Source organism: Martes martes (genome assembly GCF_963455335.1).
Source record: "Martes martes genome assembly, chromosome: 1".
Taxonomy (NCBI): domain Eukaryota; kingdom Metazoa; phylum Chordata; class Mammalia; order Carnivora; family Mustelidae; genus Martes; species Martes martes.
This window is the reverse complement of record NC_137888.1, coordinates 983,240-999,445: the sequence shown is the minus strand read 5'-3', so window position 1 is coordinate 999,445 and position 16,206 is coordinate 983,240. Positions and strand designations below refer to the sequence as shown.

The 16,206-nt window shown below is 63.1% G+C and overlaps 1 protein-coding gene across 8 annotated transcripts in view; it reads right to left on the bottom strand.

The window, feature by feature from the left end:
- SLC19A1 (solute carrier family 19 member 1) overlaps positions 1-9,306 on the bottom strand; it is a 37,026-nt gene extending 27,720 nt beyond the window's left edge. For 4 of the 8 annotated variants that reach the window (XM_080819516.1, XM_080819517.1, XM_080819519.1 and 1 more), the window contains exons 1-2: positions 8,255-8,335; positions 1,942-2,173 (exon numbers count right to left, since the gene is read on the bottom strand). In XM_080819516.1, coding sequence (XP_080675642.1) covers positions 1,942-2,130 — 189 coding nt within the window. In that variant the 5' untranslated portion in view covers positions 2,131-2,173; positions 8,255-8,335. Of the gene's footprint in view, positions 1-1,941; positions 2,174-4,358; positions 4,462-8,254; positions 8,336-9,252 lie in introns of those variants that run through there. The other 4 variants (XM_080819518.1, XM_080819514.1, XM_080819520.1 and 1 more) reach the window with 2 other exon arrangements.
- Between the last annotated feature and the right edge of the window lie 6,900 nt (positions 9,307-16,206).

Sequence of the window (16,206 nt, the reverse complement as noted above, 5' to 3'; positions counted from 1 at the left end):
GGCGCAAGGACAGCTTCCTACTGGCTGAGCCTAGTGTTGCCTGGACGCCTTCCCAGGAGCCTAGTGTGTGGATGGGCCAGGGCCAGGCGGCTCCCAAGCAGCTGCTTCTCTGAATGGGCAGGCTCGGCTGGGCCCCAAAGCAGCCAGGACAACGGGGTGGGGGTGGGGGGTGGCGGCAGAGCCACGGCAAGGGCAAGAAGGATGCAAAACCGCAGGTTCTCAGGAGCAGGACGAGGGACCCCAAAACCCAGCAGGAAGCACGAGCCCGATCCTGGCAGCAGCTGGAGGGGTGCTGAAGCCCGTGCAAGGGGAGGGCGGGGGAGCGGGACAGTGGCCTTCCCTGCTGGGCCCTGATGATCCCAGGCTGGCAGGTGACAGGTGGGGCCAGGCCCGCGAGGAGGAGCGCCGTGAGCAGTCCCGGACGGGGGCTTCCTGCACGCGTGGCGCTGTGGACGCAGCCTAGGCAGCCTGGTGGAAGGGCGTCCCAGGCGTGAAGGTAGAGAGCCAGCCTCCCCCCAACCCCGGGGCCAGGTGGTCACTAAGGCAGGGAGGATGGGGGCGTCCCCCAGCAAGAAGCAGGAGGGACAATCTGGCGGGACCAGATCTTAGAACCCCAGCATAACAGGACACCACGAGCAGAGTGAGGGACTGGCCCAGACAGGGAGAAACAGATGACAGTCCGATCCCCCAGGGCAACCAGGAGGGGGGCAGCCCTGCAGGAAGATGTGGAGGCCGGCGCAGCGAGCTCCGGGACCGCAGGTGCCAACCAGGCCCAGGGCCCACTGCGCAGACCAAAGGAGTACATGCCGAGCAAGCCGGCTCTCCATGGCTATCAGATGGGCAGAGACTCAGCCGTGCCAGTCCGCTGCCAGGGACGGAGGGAAACGGGCAGCCAGCCACACGGGCGGCAGGGGCAGGAGTCTGTGCCGGTGACACCAGGCCCGCACATGGCAGTGCCCAGGACACCTGCAGCGGATTTCCCTCAGGGCTAACAGACACTGTCGAAGCCCCAGTTCAAGCATTAGGGTGCACTGAGGTCAGGGCAGCCTGGACATCAGTGGACAAGTGTCCCCAGTCAGCCCAGCGGGGACACGCCACAGAGGCCGTCCTAGACCCCACTCGCATGCCCGGGGCAGACACCAGCCATAGAGGCCACAACACCAGCCACTGCGGGCCCGGCCCCCACATGAGGCCGGTCAGGTCAGGCCTCACGGGCACAGTGACTCCATGTGACTTTTAAGAATTCTAAGGTCCGCAAGGGGAAGGGGTCAGGCTCTCAGTCAGGGAGAAAGGCCAGGCTCCCAGAGAAAGCCAGTGGCTCAGTGGGGCCCCACCGTCTAGCCACAGTGACGCGCTGGAGGGGACAGTGCCTGAGGCCAGGGGCTGGGCTGGAAGGGGGGAGCACAGGGCAGCGCCAGCTTGGGACTGGGGGCAGGAGGAGCAGGGTGGGACCCGGGCTCAGACGGAAGGCCTCACCCGGGACAGAAGGCCTGACGGTGCATTTTATCTACCAACAGCCCTTCGGCTCTTTTGTTCTCCCGATAAGGAGAGCTCTGGGGAGAAAACTGCTCTCCCTCTCTACCGCCCTGGGGTAGAAACTGTTACCCAAGTTCCAACCAGGAGATCTTCATCCTTCTGCCGAGTCAATCCCTCCGTGTCCCTTTGGGCAAATGGCTGTTAGAGGTCTCGGGCCACGTGAGCCCCTGTGGTTGGTGTGCGGGGTGCCCGTCCCCTGCACTCTTCCCTCAGACCCTCAGCAGACGCGGACGGCTCTGCCGCCTGCCATCGCTCCTGCACTAGCCTGCTTAGGAGTCCAAGTCCCCCCCCCCCACCACCACACGAAGGTGCCCCGGGTGGGGGCAGAGGGCGGGACCCCTCCCACCACACCGCCACCTACCTAACCTTGCAGGCTCAGCCACTCTGGGCCGGGAGCTCACGTACCTGTTCCCGAGTGAAGTTCTTATCCGGGCTCAGGAGGTAGGGTGTGATGAAGCTCTCCCCCGGCCGCAACTGCGCCATGAAGCCGTAGAAGCACAGGTAGAACACCAGGCACCTCCAGGACTTGAGCTCCGGGTCCGGCCCCGGCCCCGCGGGCTCCTGCTTCTCCACCACCTGGCCGGAGGGCACCATGCTGCCCAGCCCCCCCGCGGCCCCGGACGAGACGACGACGCTCCTGAAAGATGGGCACGGGCTCAGGGAAGCTCCGCCAACAGCCCTCGGACCCCATGCCTCCGCCCCACAAACCCCAGGGCTCTCTCACGTGGTCGGGACACAACGTCCACACAGGGAAGGGGCCCCAGCCCTGAGAATCTCCCGGCACAAGTCACAGCCCAGATGTCTGGCCCAGCCAGCCCAGGCTGTCACCACCACCAGGAGGCCAGCAAGACTGCTGCACCCCGTAATTCACCTTAAGCATCAATCAACTCAAACCAAACACAACTTAAAGTCCCATCTTTCAGGCACCCAAACTCCTCCCACAAGCTCAAAGTGGGTGGCTGTGGCCGTGGGCCCACGTCCCTCCCCAGGAGAGGCCCCAGGGGAGCGGCTGGCATCACGGCTCCCAGCCAGAGCTACCACAGTGTCACCTGGCCCCAAGACAGCTCAGAGCGTGCAGGCTGGACGGGTCCTGCCAGGACGCCAGGCACAGTGAGGGTGGCTGGTGGCCCCCAGTGCAGCCTGGGAGTGCCGTCCCGCCAGTCTCCGGTGGGGGGACTCCAGGCACAAGACTGGTGGACATGGCAGATGGGGTTTGCTGGCAAAGCTGACCACTGCTGAGGAGGGCAGAGGGAGAGCAGGAGCCATGGGGGGTAGGGGCAGCAAAAGGCCAGTATGTGGGACAGAGGCCCAGACATTAAGGCCCCTGAGGCTCCCCTAAAGAAAAGCAGCCAGAGGCGTGTGTTCCCCAAGGGCAGCCTCACCCAGGGGCACTCTGGGTAGAGCTAGAAGCAGCACTAGTCACACGGGGACAACGCTCCATCCAGGGGGCTCCCACCCTTCCCAATCCCACTACACCTAACAGAGAGGAGCAGGGAGTCAGATCTAGCTCCTGGGTTCCACTGTTTATCTTTGTTACTATGTTTCTATGTATCCAGGGATATGGCTTTTGTGTTTGCGGACGGATACAAAGTTCTTTTTTAAACGAGTCAAAAGCTAGCGGCTGTCAACTGTGTCAGGTGAAGAAGGGGGCCGTTGCGAAGGGGACTTGTGGCTCAGGTGAGGCGGGGGTGCCCTGAGGGCAGAAGGGCGGCTGGCTTGAAAGGTGCTGGGACAGCTGTGCTCATTCCTGCACGGCCTGTTCACAGAGGGTGACTGTAGAGGATCCATGGAGAAACCGATTCCAATTCCCAGCAGTGGGCACAAAAAGTTCCCAAGATGTGGGGCCAGCCTGGTAGAGCTTGCGGGGTCCAGAGACCCCGAGGAAAAGCCACCAGATTCCCAACACAGGTAGCTCGAGACTGTCCAAGCAGTAAGCACCCCCCCCCCCCGCCCCCGCCACTCCTCCCAGGATGAGGCCCAGAAAAGCCAGGGGACTGGCGAGGATGCCCTCCGCACCCAGGACCATGGACAGCAGATGGCGTCCCCGCACCAGGGCTGGGGCCTCAGAAGAGAACTGTGCGGCCCAATGAGCAGGACCGGTCCCACCATCTAAGCATCTGTGCTTATTTCTGTGACACAGGGACAACGAAGGGACATCCGTGAAGCCATGAAGAAGACAGGCTATGGGTTTCTTTGTGGGCGCGACAAGGAACGGCATGGGCAGAGGGGAGGCGTAGCTGTGGGAACACCAGGGTTTCCAAGGGAGCCTCCGACTGATGCGGGAGAGGGGGTGGTCCCAGGAGTTACAATGTCCTGGGCTAACCCCTTTCCATGCTCCCAAGAGGCCAAATGAAACCACCGGCTGGGGAGCTACAGCTTCCACTGCCCCCCCCCCCCCACTGCCCCTGCAGGAAACTGTTGCACTGGGGACACAGGCCAAGGGTTCCTGAGGACGGGCTCCGGTACGAGCTTTCCCAAACCCACCGGAAGCTTGCATAAACGGACGGAGGGGCCCTAGGGCCTGCCACAGGCAGGACCACTCCCACGTCGGGGAGCACCCCCGGGAACCCACCCCAGCCCCCAGACCCCTCTCCAGCTCACTCTCCTACTCCCAGGTACACTCCCCGGCCGCCGGCCGGGTACGTTCTCCAGCTCGGGGGGAGCTCCTGAGAAGCCACCTGAGCCCAGGGTCCCCGGGAGCGGGTCCCGGGAGTGGGCCCCCACCCGCCCCCGCCCCTGCCCCCAGGGGATCGGGAGCCCCGAGGACTTGGTCCTCCTGCTCAAAAGGTGTCACCTCCAGAAGCAACGGGAACTTCCCTCACCTGGTGTCCCTGAGTCCTGGGGCAGTGGAGGAAGTTTCAAACACCAGCACCAAACGCGTTAACGCTTTCTGTTCTGGATCCTGGACTCCTACAGCTCCCGAAACCGAGGAGCAGTGCTTCGTATGCTACGCTGAGAACTGCCAGAAGCTCCTGCTCTGGGCTCTGCCGGCCACAGCTATCGGAAGGTCTGGGTCACGGCCCAGGACTCTGCACCTTAACACATCCCACGGGCATGTCTGAGCAGGTCGAACAGCGCAGCACCCGCGGGGGACGCCGCCTCAGGATTCCTGGCTGGACGTGCAGAGCGCCACATCCAGTGCCCCCGGGGGGCGTGGCAAGCCGGCGCCTGACCACTGCTGGGAAGGGCCCCCAGGGGTCCTCCAGGGTAACGACAGCCCCAAACCCCGGAAGGACGGGCATGCGAGGAGCCGCCCCAGGGGCTGGCCAGGGAGCTCACAGGCTGGGGGAGCATCTGCAGAGACAGGGTCTCAGGGAGCCCCTTCCTTCCCAGCCCATCCCCTAGCTCCATGCCTGAAATGTGGGGACACCGCCCAGTGCGGGGCGCCAGCTGGACAACCTAGCCCCCCCGCCCTGTTTATAATGGGGGGAGTGAAGGAGAGCCCCCCCCCCCAGCTGTGGGAGAGACGCCCAAGCCTCCGCGGCTGCCTGTTCTTCAATCACCCGCAGCTGAGGCCCCGCGTCCCGACAGCTCACGGAGCCCTGGGCTCACGCATCACACCCCGGGGACCACGCTGTGTGCACTCCCACTTGCGGCCCCTTAGCTGGCCTGGCCCCCCACGCCCCGCAGGGCCAGTGCACCGCAGGTCTCCAGTGCCCAGGAGGAGTCTCCCACCCACTGCACGCCCACTGGAAAGGGGGACTTAAGCTCTCCTCTGCCCAGGCGCCCGGACCCAGTCTCCAAAGTCATGAACGGAGATGCTCACCCTGGACAAAGAGCACGTCTGCGGCCCCACGGCCAGCCCAGCCTCACCCTGGCCCACACCAGAAATGGCAGAGAAAATGCAAGAAGCACAGAAGGTACCAGACCCTCGGGCGCATCCCTTCAAAACTGGGCACCTGCGTGTCTGCTTCACATTCTTCCCGAGCGCCATTTAGAAAACCTGTCCCTTGGGGCACCTGGGTGGCTCCGTGGGTTAAAGCCTCTGCCTTCGGCTCGGGTTGTGATCCCAGGGTCCTGGGATCGAACCCAACATTGGGCTCTCTGCTCGGCAGGGAGCCTGTTTCCTCCTCTCTCTCTGCCTGCCTCTCTGCCTACTTGTGATCTCTGTCTGTCAAATAAATAAAATCTTTAAAAAAAAAAAAAAAAGAAAGAAAAAGAAAACCTGCCCCTCCTCCAACTTGGGGTGGGGGTGGTCACCGTCCTGGGGCCCCCGCACAGGCAGCCCCCAGATTCCCAAGAGGAGAGGTCCCACAGCAGCGCACATGCGGCACAGCGGACCTCCGGTCAACCCTGGCAGCTCGAGTGCCCCCAGCTGGTGTCCCGGAAGAAAGGACACTTGGGCCTCGAGGGCGAGCACGGCAGCCCACGGCAAGAGCAAGCCGAGGCGGTGAGTAACAAAGCTTATCTGAACGACACCCCGGGGTCAGGAGGCCCAAGGCCACTCTGGAATGTGCATCTCTGAGGCTCATATTCCACACTCCTGTCAACACCGAGACTTCTGCAACAGGCTGGACGACAGGTCCCTCTGAACGGAGCCAGGACGGACAAGGCCCGGGGAGGAGCATGGCCCCACCCCTGAAGCAGCAGCACCCGCACAGAAACAGGGGATAAGACTCCAGAGTCTGATCCAAACTCCTTTTTTAAGAGCGGCCACTGCAAAAGAAATGTGGGCACCCCAGCACCAGGGTGTCTGACGGCCAGTGGCACAGCAGGCGGCCTCGAGCCCTGGCTCTCAGCTGCCCCAGAGAGAGGCCGCCGTGCAAGGACTCAGGTTCAAAGGAAAGGGCTGACCCACCCAGAAGCCAGCCGTCTCGGCAGCCAGCCTGGGGCCCCGCCTGCGTCCCGAGTGGACTTCGGCTGCCCTAGATCTCTTTATTCCACTCACCTGAGCTGGGGGTAGTCACCAACCCTGACAGGAGGCCGGCCACCGCCGCTATGACTCAAAGTCCTCTCTGGAAAACACAGACTGCTCTTCTCAACACAGAGGCCCTTCCCAGGCTCGCACTCCAGGCAGGGAAGGTGGAAAGATCCCCTCACACGCTCATGGGCAGCCCAGACGGTAAATGAGGTGGCCACGCTTAGGGCAGGTGACAGACAAGAGGACTGGCCTGGACCGCAAGTGTGCTGACCCCAGCCAACACCAGGCAACCTCAGGCCTCCTCAGGGCAAGCAAAGGACCCCATCATGTGCCTCCCAGAGAAGGTTCTGACAGTTCCACACGGACCCCTCCTCACCGCCCTCCAGCACCTGTCCTGGGGCGGGGGTGGGAGGGTAGTGTGGAGCACCAGCTGCTGGTCCCTTCAGGACCTAGTTAGCTCGGAGACCCAAAACCACACACCATGTGTCCTGGGTTTTAAACCAGCTACCACTCTCCCAGTTAACAAGGCTGTTTCATTACCTTCTTAGTGAAAACGAAAAACCCGTGCACCCTCCCCTCAAACCTCTTGACACAGTTCCCTGTTCCAAAGAGTAAAGTTAAACCCCCGGCCATCACTGCTGTAGACACTCAACCCTCAAGTTTAAAACACCTGGGAGGTGCTCAGTTGCGCAGCAGCAGGAACTGGAGTGTCTGGAGTTATCAACATCCCGCAAAGCCCCGTCCGAAAGAAAGGAACTAGTAGCACCAAGTCAGGAAATGCAAAGAAGGGAGCAAGGCGGTCGGTCTGGGGGGGTGTGGGGCGGTGGGGCACCATCCGGGAGTCCCCGCCGTGAGCTCTGGGCACCCGGCCCCGCAGAGGACACAAAGTCCCGGCTCTGCTGATCCAATCTGGGTTGCTCCTAGGAGGGCCCTCCCCGGTCGCTTGCAGAGAGGAAACACCGGCCACCTGCCCAGGAAGCAGAAGGCAGCTCCAAAATCCCACCTGCGCTTCGAGCAGAGTGGAAAACAGCCTTTTCTAGACGCATTCCGGATTTCTGAGCTGGCTCAGATTCCAACTTCTGCTCTGACACCAGGCCGGCTGGGCCTGGGCACGCCGAGATCGTAAAGAACCTCAGGAGCACACCGCGCGCGCCTGCGCCAAGGCCACGGGCTCTCCGGGACAAGCGTGGAAAGCAGACAGGACCTTTGGGGATAATTTCCTCCCGCAGAGGCGTCGGGTCCACTCAGGAGAGGGCTGCCGCACAGCGCCGGGGCTCCCAGGCGACCTCCAGCGCCCTCCGCGCCAGCCGCGCCTCCAGCTCTGGGCCGGGAGACAGAGGGGCCCGGCACGGGACTGGGAGGCGCGCCGAGGGCTCCCCGGGACGGGTGGGTGGGCCGGGGATCCCCCGCCTTCCCGCCCGGGGAACACGTGCGCCGGGACGGCTGTGCAGCGACACGGGGCCGGGGCGCCAGCACCGAGTCCACGCGGTCCTGCCCATCCCGCCTAAGGGACGCGGAGTCCGACGGTGACGGGCGAGGGTCGGGGCGGCCCTCAGACCCCAACTAGCCGGACCTTGCGGAAGTGACAGGCGGGGTTCTGAGGGGCGCGCACCGCGAGCCCCGCGGAGAAACGCGTCCGGGGGCGGCGGGCGGGCGGAGCCCGAGTCCCTCCCTGCACGGCGGAGGCGAGGGTGGGCGCTGCACGCGGGACCCACGGCCGGCGCCGGGAGGAACGGGTCACCGTGCGCCCAGGGCGCGTCCCGCACGCACGGACCGCGCCCGCGCTCTGAGCACCCGGCGCCCGGCCCGGGACCTCGCACGCACCCCGCAGCCCCCGGCGCGCGCCTCGCGGAGTACCTGGGCCGCAGGCGTCCGCTCCTCGGAGCGCGCGGCGGGGACCGGGGACCCACTGGGCCCCGGCGCACGCGCCGTCCGGGCGCACACGGTGACTCGTGGCCGCGGGCGCTGCCGGGAAAGGCGGCGGAGCCCCGCCCCGGACACGCCCCCGGACACGCCCCCGGACACGCCCGAGCACTAACCTCCGGGCCCGCGCTCCGCCCGCCCCGGCCCGCCCCGGCCCGCCCCGGCCCGCCCCCTCGCCGCCCCCCCCCTCGGTCACGCGGCCGCCTCGTGGCGCGGGCGGGGGCGCCGCAGGGAGGGGCCTGGCGTACCCGCGGAGGGTCTCCCGCCCGGCCTCAGCCCCCACGGGACCGCCGCTCCCGATACCGCCCCTGTGCAGCCGGGTCTGGGGGTCTCTCCACCTCCGCCAGGCCCCAGTCCCCTGCTCGGTCGTCCACCTGCCGCCCCACTCGGCCCCCAGCCACCACTAGACTGTCCCTCGCTGCCCTCCCCTGCCGCCCGTGCAGCCCCCCGTGGACTGGACCGCCTCCCCCAGCCCCGGGCTGCAGCCCCCACCGGACCGGACGCCCGCCACCCGCTGTCCACTCCGCAGCCCGTTATGGGCCATGCCCTTGTCCCTGTTCGCCCACAGCCTCGGCTAACCTCTGGCCCGCCCCCATGCAGCCCCCACTGGACCATCCCCTCCCTCGCAGAAGCCCTTTCTGGCCGTCTGTCCGGCCCCCCACCTCACCCCAGGCTGTACTGGATTCCCCCCCCCCCGCAGCTCCCACCCGACTGCACGTCCCCTGGCCCCCCTCCCCCTGCGGCCCCTACCAGACCGCCCCCCTCGGCAGCCCCCACTGCACACACCCCGTCCCTCTGGTCTGTTTCCCTGTCCCCTCCCCCCCATCCCCCCTTGAAGGCTCAGCTGAATCACTCCTCCCAAAACCCCCGTTGGACCACCTCCTCGTGCAGCCCCCACCGGGAGGCCCCTTCCAGCACCCACTGGAACCTACCCACACCTACTGGCCCTGGCTGCAGCTCTGCAGAAGTCCTGGAGGGAGGCACTCCTGCCCCCTTACCAGCTGTGACCGCCTCCTGGAGGAGGGCCGGCCCCTTGACCCCTGCTGGGGCTCACCCCGCCTGCCATCCCAAGCTGGAAGTGAATGTGCTTTTTTTTTTTTTTTTTTTTGGCTCATTTTAAATGTTCCTTTTCTGGCTAACCCGCAAGCTTAAGCCAGGGACATTGGTCGCTGTGCCAGGCAGGACAGAACTGTTGGGGTTTTGACGGACTTCCCCTCCCCCCACGCAGCGCCAGCCTAGGATTCACCCTGACCCACATTTGGTCTGGTGGCTGCCCCCCACGCCAACGAGGCACAGACACCTGCTCTGGGGGGTCGCAGCAAGCCCCCTACCCACATGCACCCGATACCCGAGTCCCCGTGGTGCTCCTCTGGTCCCCAGTCCACTCTCAACACTGGCGAAGAACCAGCCAGGCTCTGGTTGAGGGGGAGGGGTGGGGGGAAAGGAGGTCAGGTCTGGTCCCCTGGCTCCCCTGGAGGAGAACGAAGGGGGCAGGTTGCAGCGCCCACAGCCCACCGGAAGCAGGCAGAAAGGCGGTGTTAACCTTCAACAGGAAACAGCCCCGCACCTGATCAGCACGAGTGTGGTGATCTAGGAATGATCTAGATCATTCCCGGTTGATCTAGGAATGGCGGAGAATTTCCGTTTTGGACACGCAAGCTCCGGCAACACCACAGGCAGGTCCGACAAAGAAGAGGGACGTGTTTTGTGCAGAAAAAGGAGGAAGCTGGGCGGGGTTGCTCTGAACGAGCATCCGCGGCAGAAACGCCAGGGTTCGGGCTGATGACGGTTTCTCAGTGTCTCCTCAGCCGCGCGGCAGGGGGGGGCTGGTTTCCTGCAGGAGAGTCCGTGAACCTCGCACCTGGGCCTGTCCCCGGTGACTCTCTCCTGTGGGGGTGGCTCTGCGGGGTCCGAGGTCGGCCGTGCTGCCTGGAGTTGCGGTGAGTGCCGGGGCCCCCGCCAGCCTCCAGGCTCCACTGGGGGGAGGCTCACCTTTGACTTTCGTGGGGCGGGGGTGGAGACTGGCTGCCCACCACCCCCCAGAGAGGCCCCGGGGGACAGGACCCGGGCCTCCTCCATCTAGGGGGACACGAAGACAAAGGAATGACCAGGTCTGCCTGGAGAGAGCAGAAGGGGAGACATACCCAGGGAGCTGGCGGCCACCCCGTGGGATCCACTCCCAGGAAGGGAACAGCAGGGCCAATGTCGGGCGGTGACGGCCAGTGCCCCCCCAGCCCCCCACCCACACCCCAGGGCAGGCCCATCGCCTCGCACTCGGAGAAGGGGGCACGATGGCCGCCGGTCCAAGGAGATCCAGAGCCTTTAGAGAGAAACAGGACCCCAGGCAGCCCAGAGCCCATCCGGCCTGGCCCGGCCGAGCTCCAGGCCGCTGAGACGGGTGCGCAGGGTGCGGGGTGCGTTCCGTGGTGACTGCTGAGCTCGCGGAGGCGCTTACCAAAGCCCCAGAGCAAAGTGACAGCTACGGGCCAGCTTCTTCCCCGGCCGAAGGGCTTTATGGGGAAGAGCCGGAAATGGACATTCGGGGCGCGCACGTCAGGACAAAACCGCGGGCAGGTGCCCAGCGCGCAGGACGGCGGCTCTGCGGGGGGGTGGGGGGGGCTGCTCCCAGGGACAATCCCGGGAGGCGAGGGAGGGCCCCCTGGTGCTGACGGCTTCTGATTGGCCAGGCCGTGGCAGTTTCCGAGTGGCCGGGCCGTGGCGGTTTCCGAGTGGCCGGGCTGTTGCCGGGGCAGGGGAAGATCTTGCCGCGACGCGGGTAGCCCAGGAGAGCGCGGGCCCCGGGGCTTCTGTAAGGTTTTCCTTCGCTAATCTCCGCGCATCTAGACAGCTGCCCGCAGCCCCCGCAGAGCGTGCTCTCCACCGCGCAGTCCAGCTGTTCAACCCCTGGGAGCTGTTTCTTCCCTTGCATACTCTATCAGCCTTCTTCGCTGTGATGTGGTGTCTTGAGCTCGCCGGAGGCCCTGCCGTTGCAGGAAGCATCCCGGAGCTGGTGCCCGCTTCGCCTGGATGCCACGGGGATGACACGCAAGGCCACGCAGCGCGATCACGGGCAGGACACTACCGGCCTTGCACCTTGACGGGGGAAAACTGCTAAGAAGGCGGTGAGCCGTCGAGGCTCTCTCTGAACGGGAGGAACAGGGTGTGGCGCAGCCCGCAGGCTTCGGGGACTGCCAGGGCCCGTCCCTGCAGCAGGTGGGTGGGCGGGAGGAGCCACTCGGGTTGCGGGTTGGGCCACTTAATCCCACGGGGAGCCTGAGCTGTCCCCCCACTGACATGCTCCTCACACTGGGACCCCCGCGAGCAAAGCCTGGAGGCCGCGCCTCCGAGCTCTGGTTCTGGTCCACGGTCGGTGGGTGCCGTCCGGGGCTGATACAGCAGACTGCCGCCCTGGGCCCTGGCTCGTCCAGGGAAGCCACGAGTGCCGGTGACAGCTGCCTCACAGTGTGTCCTGGGCAGGGCTGGCCGGGACGCTGTCAGCAGAATGGGCGGACGGCCGTCCTGTAGAAGCGCGGACTCCCCACGGTCCCCGCGGCAAAGGGATGGGCCAGCACACGTGCAGGGCGCAGGCGCGGCTCGAGTGGGTGTGTCCTAGCACTGACACCTGAGAAAGTGAATTCAGGGTAAAACAAGGTGAATTGGGCAAGGAGAGCGCGTTACACCCAAAAAACCCACATCCACAGAGCCATTCCGAGAGTCACAGCATGCCCTGGACACAGAAACTGAGTCTGTGGGTGAGCAGGGTGGGCAAGGAGGACCTTCCACGGAGGGGTGTCAGTCCTTTCCTGGCAAAACTGGGTAGACCACAGAGAATGCCTGATGGCGGTCCTAGAGGCTTCAGCTCCACTCTCGGTGATGCCGATTTTGTGTTAAAACGGAACATGCCCCGGGATGGAATCATCCGTGCTCGCCGCCACCCACACTTGACACCTGACCTAATTGTACTTTCAGCCTCTCCCACGAGTGGAATTTTAAACCAATCGTTCGGAATTTCCTGGTCAGCACTAATCTTCCTTGGTAAGGTAAAAGGTAATCTGCTTGATAAGACCCCGGCTTCCCTAAGGGAAGGTGACCTTGACCGAAATAATACGCACTTAACAGCCTCGTGTCCCCCCTCCCATCCCCCTGTTTGTCTATAAAAACCTTCCTTGTACAGCTTCTTGGAGCTCTGTCCCATCTGCCAGGTGGGATGTTGCCCAAGTCATGAATTGCTGAATAAAGCCAATTAGATCTTCAAATTTACTCAGTTGAATTTTGTTTTTAACTTTTTTTTTATAAAGCGCAGTATGCATAGAGAGAATACACATTTTCCCCCAAAATCCCATGAAAAAACCCAAGTTGCAAATTGAAGCTGGAAATGTTTTCAAAAATGAAAATCACTTGGGCTGTATTGTCACGCCTTCAAGGTGCCCGAGGACCCACCGGTCAGAAGTCAGCAGCCACTCTTCCCAGTGAGTCAGAGAGGAAGTCGGAGCTAACACTGCTTCTATTTATAGACCAGTGGCCGTGGGGACACGTCACCGACTCCCAAGGGACCTAGCCTGAGGGCCTCAGAGGAAAATTCACTGTTGGATGCTTTTGTTTTATTTTTTCTTGGTTCTATTATTAAAATTAAAGCCACGTAGCAGTTAACTCAGAAACCAGAAAGGAACAACAGCGTGGACAAGAGAAAGCAAAACAGAATGAAGCGGTGGGAGAGAGAAAATGCGTTCCTTGGAAAGCACATAAAACTTGACTTTTTAAAATTCATAGCATGGTTCCTCAAAAAATAAAAATGAAAAAAAAAGTGGCATAGAGAATGCTCTTGGCAATTTGACCACAAAATACAGTGAAAATGGGGTTCCTGGCAAGCACTGAGGAGAGTTTACCATCGGGGGTCCGGGGCCACCACCCCACGGCCCTGGTCCGGACCCCTCAGATGGCTAAGAGGGCAGTGCCGCCCAGGCCTGCGCCCCCGCCCCCCGTTTACTGCAGTTCTGCCCCAAGTCTCGGGGCGGGGTGGCCTTTGGGTTTTGAAACTCAGCAAATAAATTTTCAGGTTCATTTCTGGACTAAATAAGACAAAGTAATGAGGGGAGCCCCAACAAGAAACCACCCTTCATGACCAGAAATGTCACTTCTTTGGGGCATAACACCAACAATGGGGTCCGGCACATGGGAGGGTGGACGGGGACCCTTGGCTGCCACTTGGGGGGGCGTCCAGGATCCAGGTCTCTGTGGGGGATGACAAAGGCAGCCCCCAACCAGGGAGGGTCTCAGACCATAAGGAGGAGCTGCCTGGTGCCAAGAGGGCCGGCGGAGGGTGGGGAGGTTGGGGATGGACTGGGAGGGGATGCGTGGGTCTGGAGTCAGGAAGGTGGCCAGGTGGGGACAGGACTCGGGTGGGCGCTGGTTACGCTGGCCTCTCCTGGTCTGAGGGCATCTTCAGCCTGGGGCCTGGGGAGAGACAGACCCGGCAGTGCAGGAGACATGAGGGGGTCTTCATCCAGGGAGGGGTCTCTGTGGGAGCAAGTCACATGGAGGCCTATATGGCCACGGGTGTGCCCCAGCCCAGGGCACACCTGACCTGTGTCACCGCCGCGCCGCTCCAGGGCACTGTGTCTCACCTGTGACCGAGAGCCAGAGGCCAGCGCTCTGGCCACTTCACCTGCCTCCCAGTAGGGAAGGCCTGGGCAGCCCCTCCCTGACACTGTGTCCTCTGCCCCAGCCTCTTGTTCTCTGGGACCCTTCCCCTGATCTGCACCACCAGAGCAGGACAGGAGGGAGGGAGATGGGGGACGACTCTCAACCTGACGATTCCTACCTGTGGCACTGCAGGCTTTCAAAACATCCACTTTATTGGGGTGCAATTCACGTGCAATAAATCAGACCCGTGGCGTGTCTGCAGTTCAGTGTGTTCCAACATCACAGCCTTCACCGCGCCGTCTAGACACTCAGCAGGCCGTTCAGAGAGCCCGGGCCCTCCCCAGCCCGTCCTCCCGCCGGCTCCGGCCAGGTCGCCGCGCCCCGTGGCTTCCTGCCGGGACGGTTTCCTGGGACCGGGAGTCACACTCGCCCCTCCGTTTGCTTCTTCCCGCTCTTTCAGCAGTTTCCGGATACGGCCCCACCGTGCGTTTATCCTTCCTTCCTTGACGTTCGGGTTGTCGCCAAGCTCAGTGATTCTAAATAAACATGCCAAGAGCATGTGTGCCCGAGTTCTGTGGAAACAGAAGTTACCATTCTCGTGAGGGGCTGCCCGGGAGCGCACAGCGGCATCCAGCGGGAGCTGCGCGTTGAGCTTTGCTGGAAGTTGCCTGACTGTCCTCCTAGACTGGACTGTCGGACGGTTCGTGTCCTCGTCCACACTTAGCGTCGTCAGCTCTTGAAACGTTAGCCTTCGGAGCGGGAGCGACGCGGTGCCTCTGCCTCTGCGACAAGCCGTCCGGACATCGGGCCGCCCTCCTGTGCTCGCCAGTGAGTGCGCGTCTTTGCTCCGAGTCTGCTCAACTCTCTGGCACAGTTGAAACACGGGTGATTGGTCCTGTCTGAGCTGTAAGGCCCGTCGTGAATTCTGACACGAGTCCTGTGTGAGCTGCGCGGAATGAATGATGACGGAGATGCTGCCTGCGGCCCCCCACGGCCCCCAGAGGCCTAGATGCGGCTCGAAACTGCATTCTTTCTTTTTTTTTTAAGATTTTATTTATTTATTTGACAGATATCACAAGTATGCAGAGAGGCAGGCAGAGACAGAGAGGAGGAAGCAGGCTCCCTGCTGAGCAGAGAGCCCCATGTGGGGTTCGATCCCAGGACCCTGAGATCATGACCTGAGCTGAAGGCAGAGGCTTAACCCACTGAGCCACCCAGGCACCCCTCGAAACTGCATTCTTAACTTTCCTAATTCGAGTTGAAACACCGTGCGTAGTTCACGGCGACCATAACGGAGCACACGGCGGGAGTCGTACAGACTCGGCTTGCACGTTTCAGCATCACCGTTCCAAGCTGCTGTCGGTCCTGCCTTGGAGCTCGGCCCCCTGGTGTTCGGAGACCCGGGCCCTGCAGGCGGGCCCTCCTGAGGGTCGTGGGTGGGGACGGGGGGATGAGCCTGGTCCAGAGCCGGCCGAGCCACAGTGTGGGCCCCGTTCCCCGGCCCCCTGGCTGAGCCATGAGCTGCTCCTGTGCTCTGTCCTGGGAGGTCGCCTGGGCCCAGCCCATCCCCGGCCGTGCGGCTCTGCCCCTCCCCCTGCCCTTCTCCTGGGTCCTTCTCCTGCTCCAAAAAGTACACAAAATACTCGAGATCCTGAGCAACAAAAGCTCTTTCCTTTCAGAAACACCAAGCAGACAGATTCTCCCAAATTTGCAATGTGCTGGCCCCAGGAGGACCCCCGACTGAGAGGCAGGGGCTGGGTGTCTCCCAGGTTGGGGGGGCTCCCGGAAGTGGGGGCTGCTTCCCCAAGATGGGATGGGGGCAGTCCCCCCCCGGTGGTGACCAGTGAGGCCTGTGGGTCCTTCGGACGGTGTCCCTGTCCATCCTGCTGCATATGAGGACAAGGGGCATGACCCATTTCAGAAGTGTCCACGTGATGCAGGACTGTGTTGGGTTATAACGAATGTTCCCCCACAAGGACGTCCCCAGGACAGAGTCCCAGACGAGCCCCAACCGGACTGCTCCCGGGCTGCGCACCCCCTGTCCCCACCCCTCACCCCCAGCGGCAGGCAGGGGCCCCCATCACATCCGCGGCCTGGGCCTCACTATTGTCGTTTTATAAATTATGGCAAAATACATAGAACGTGAAATGTACAGAGTTGGCTGCTTCTCAGGGTGCGGCTCAGTGACACCAGGTCACGCCGTTGAACCATCCGGGTTTTCCCTCTCCCCAGAGCACAGCCCC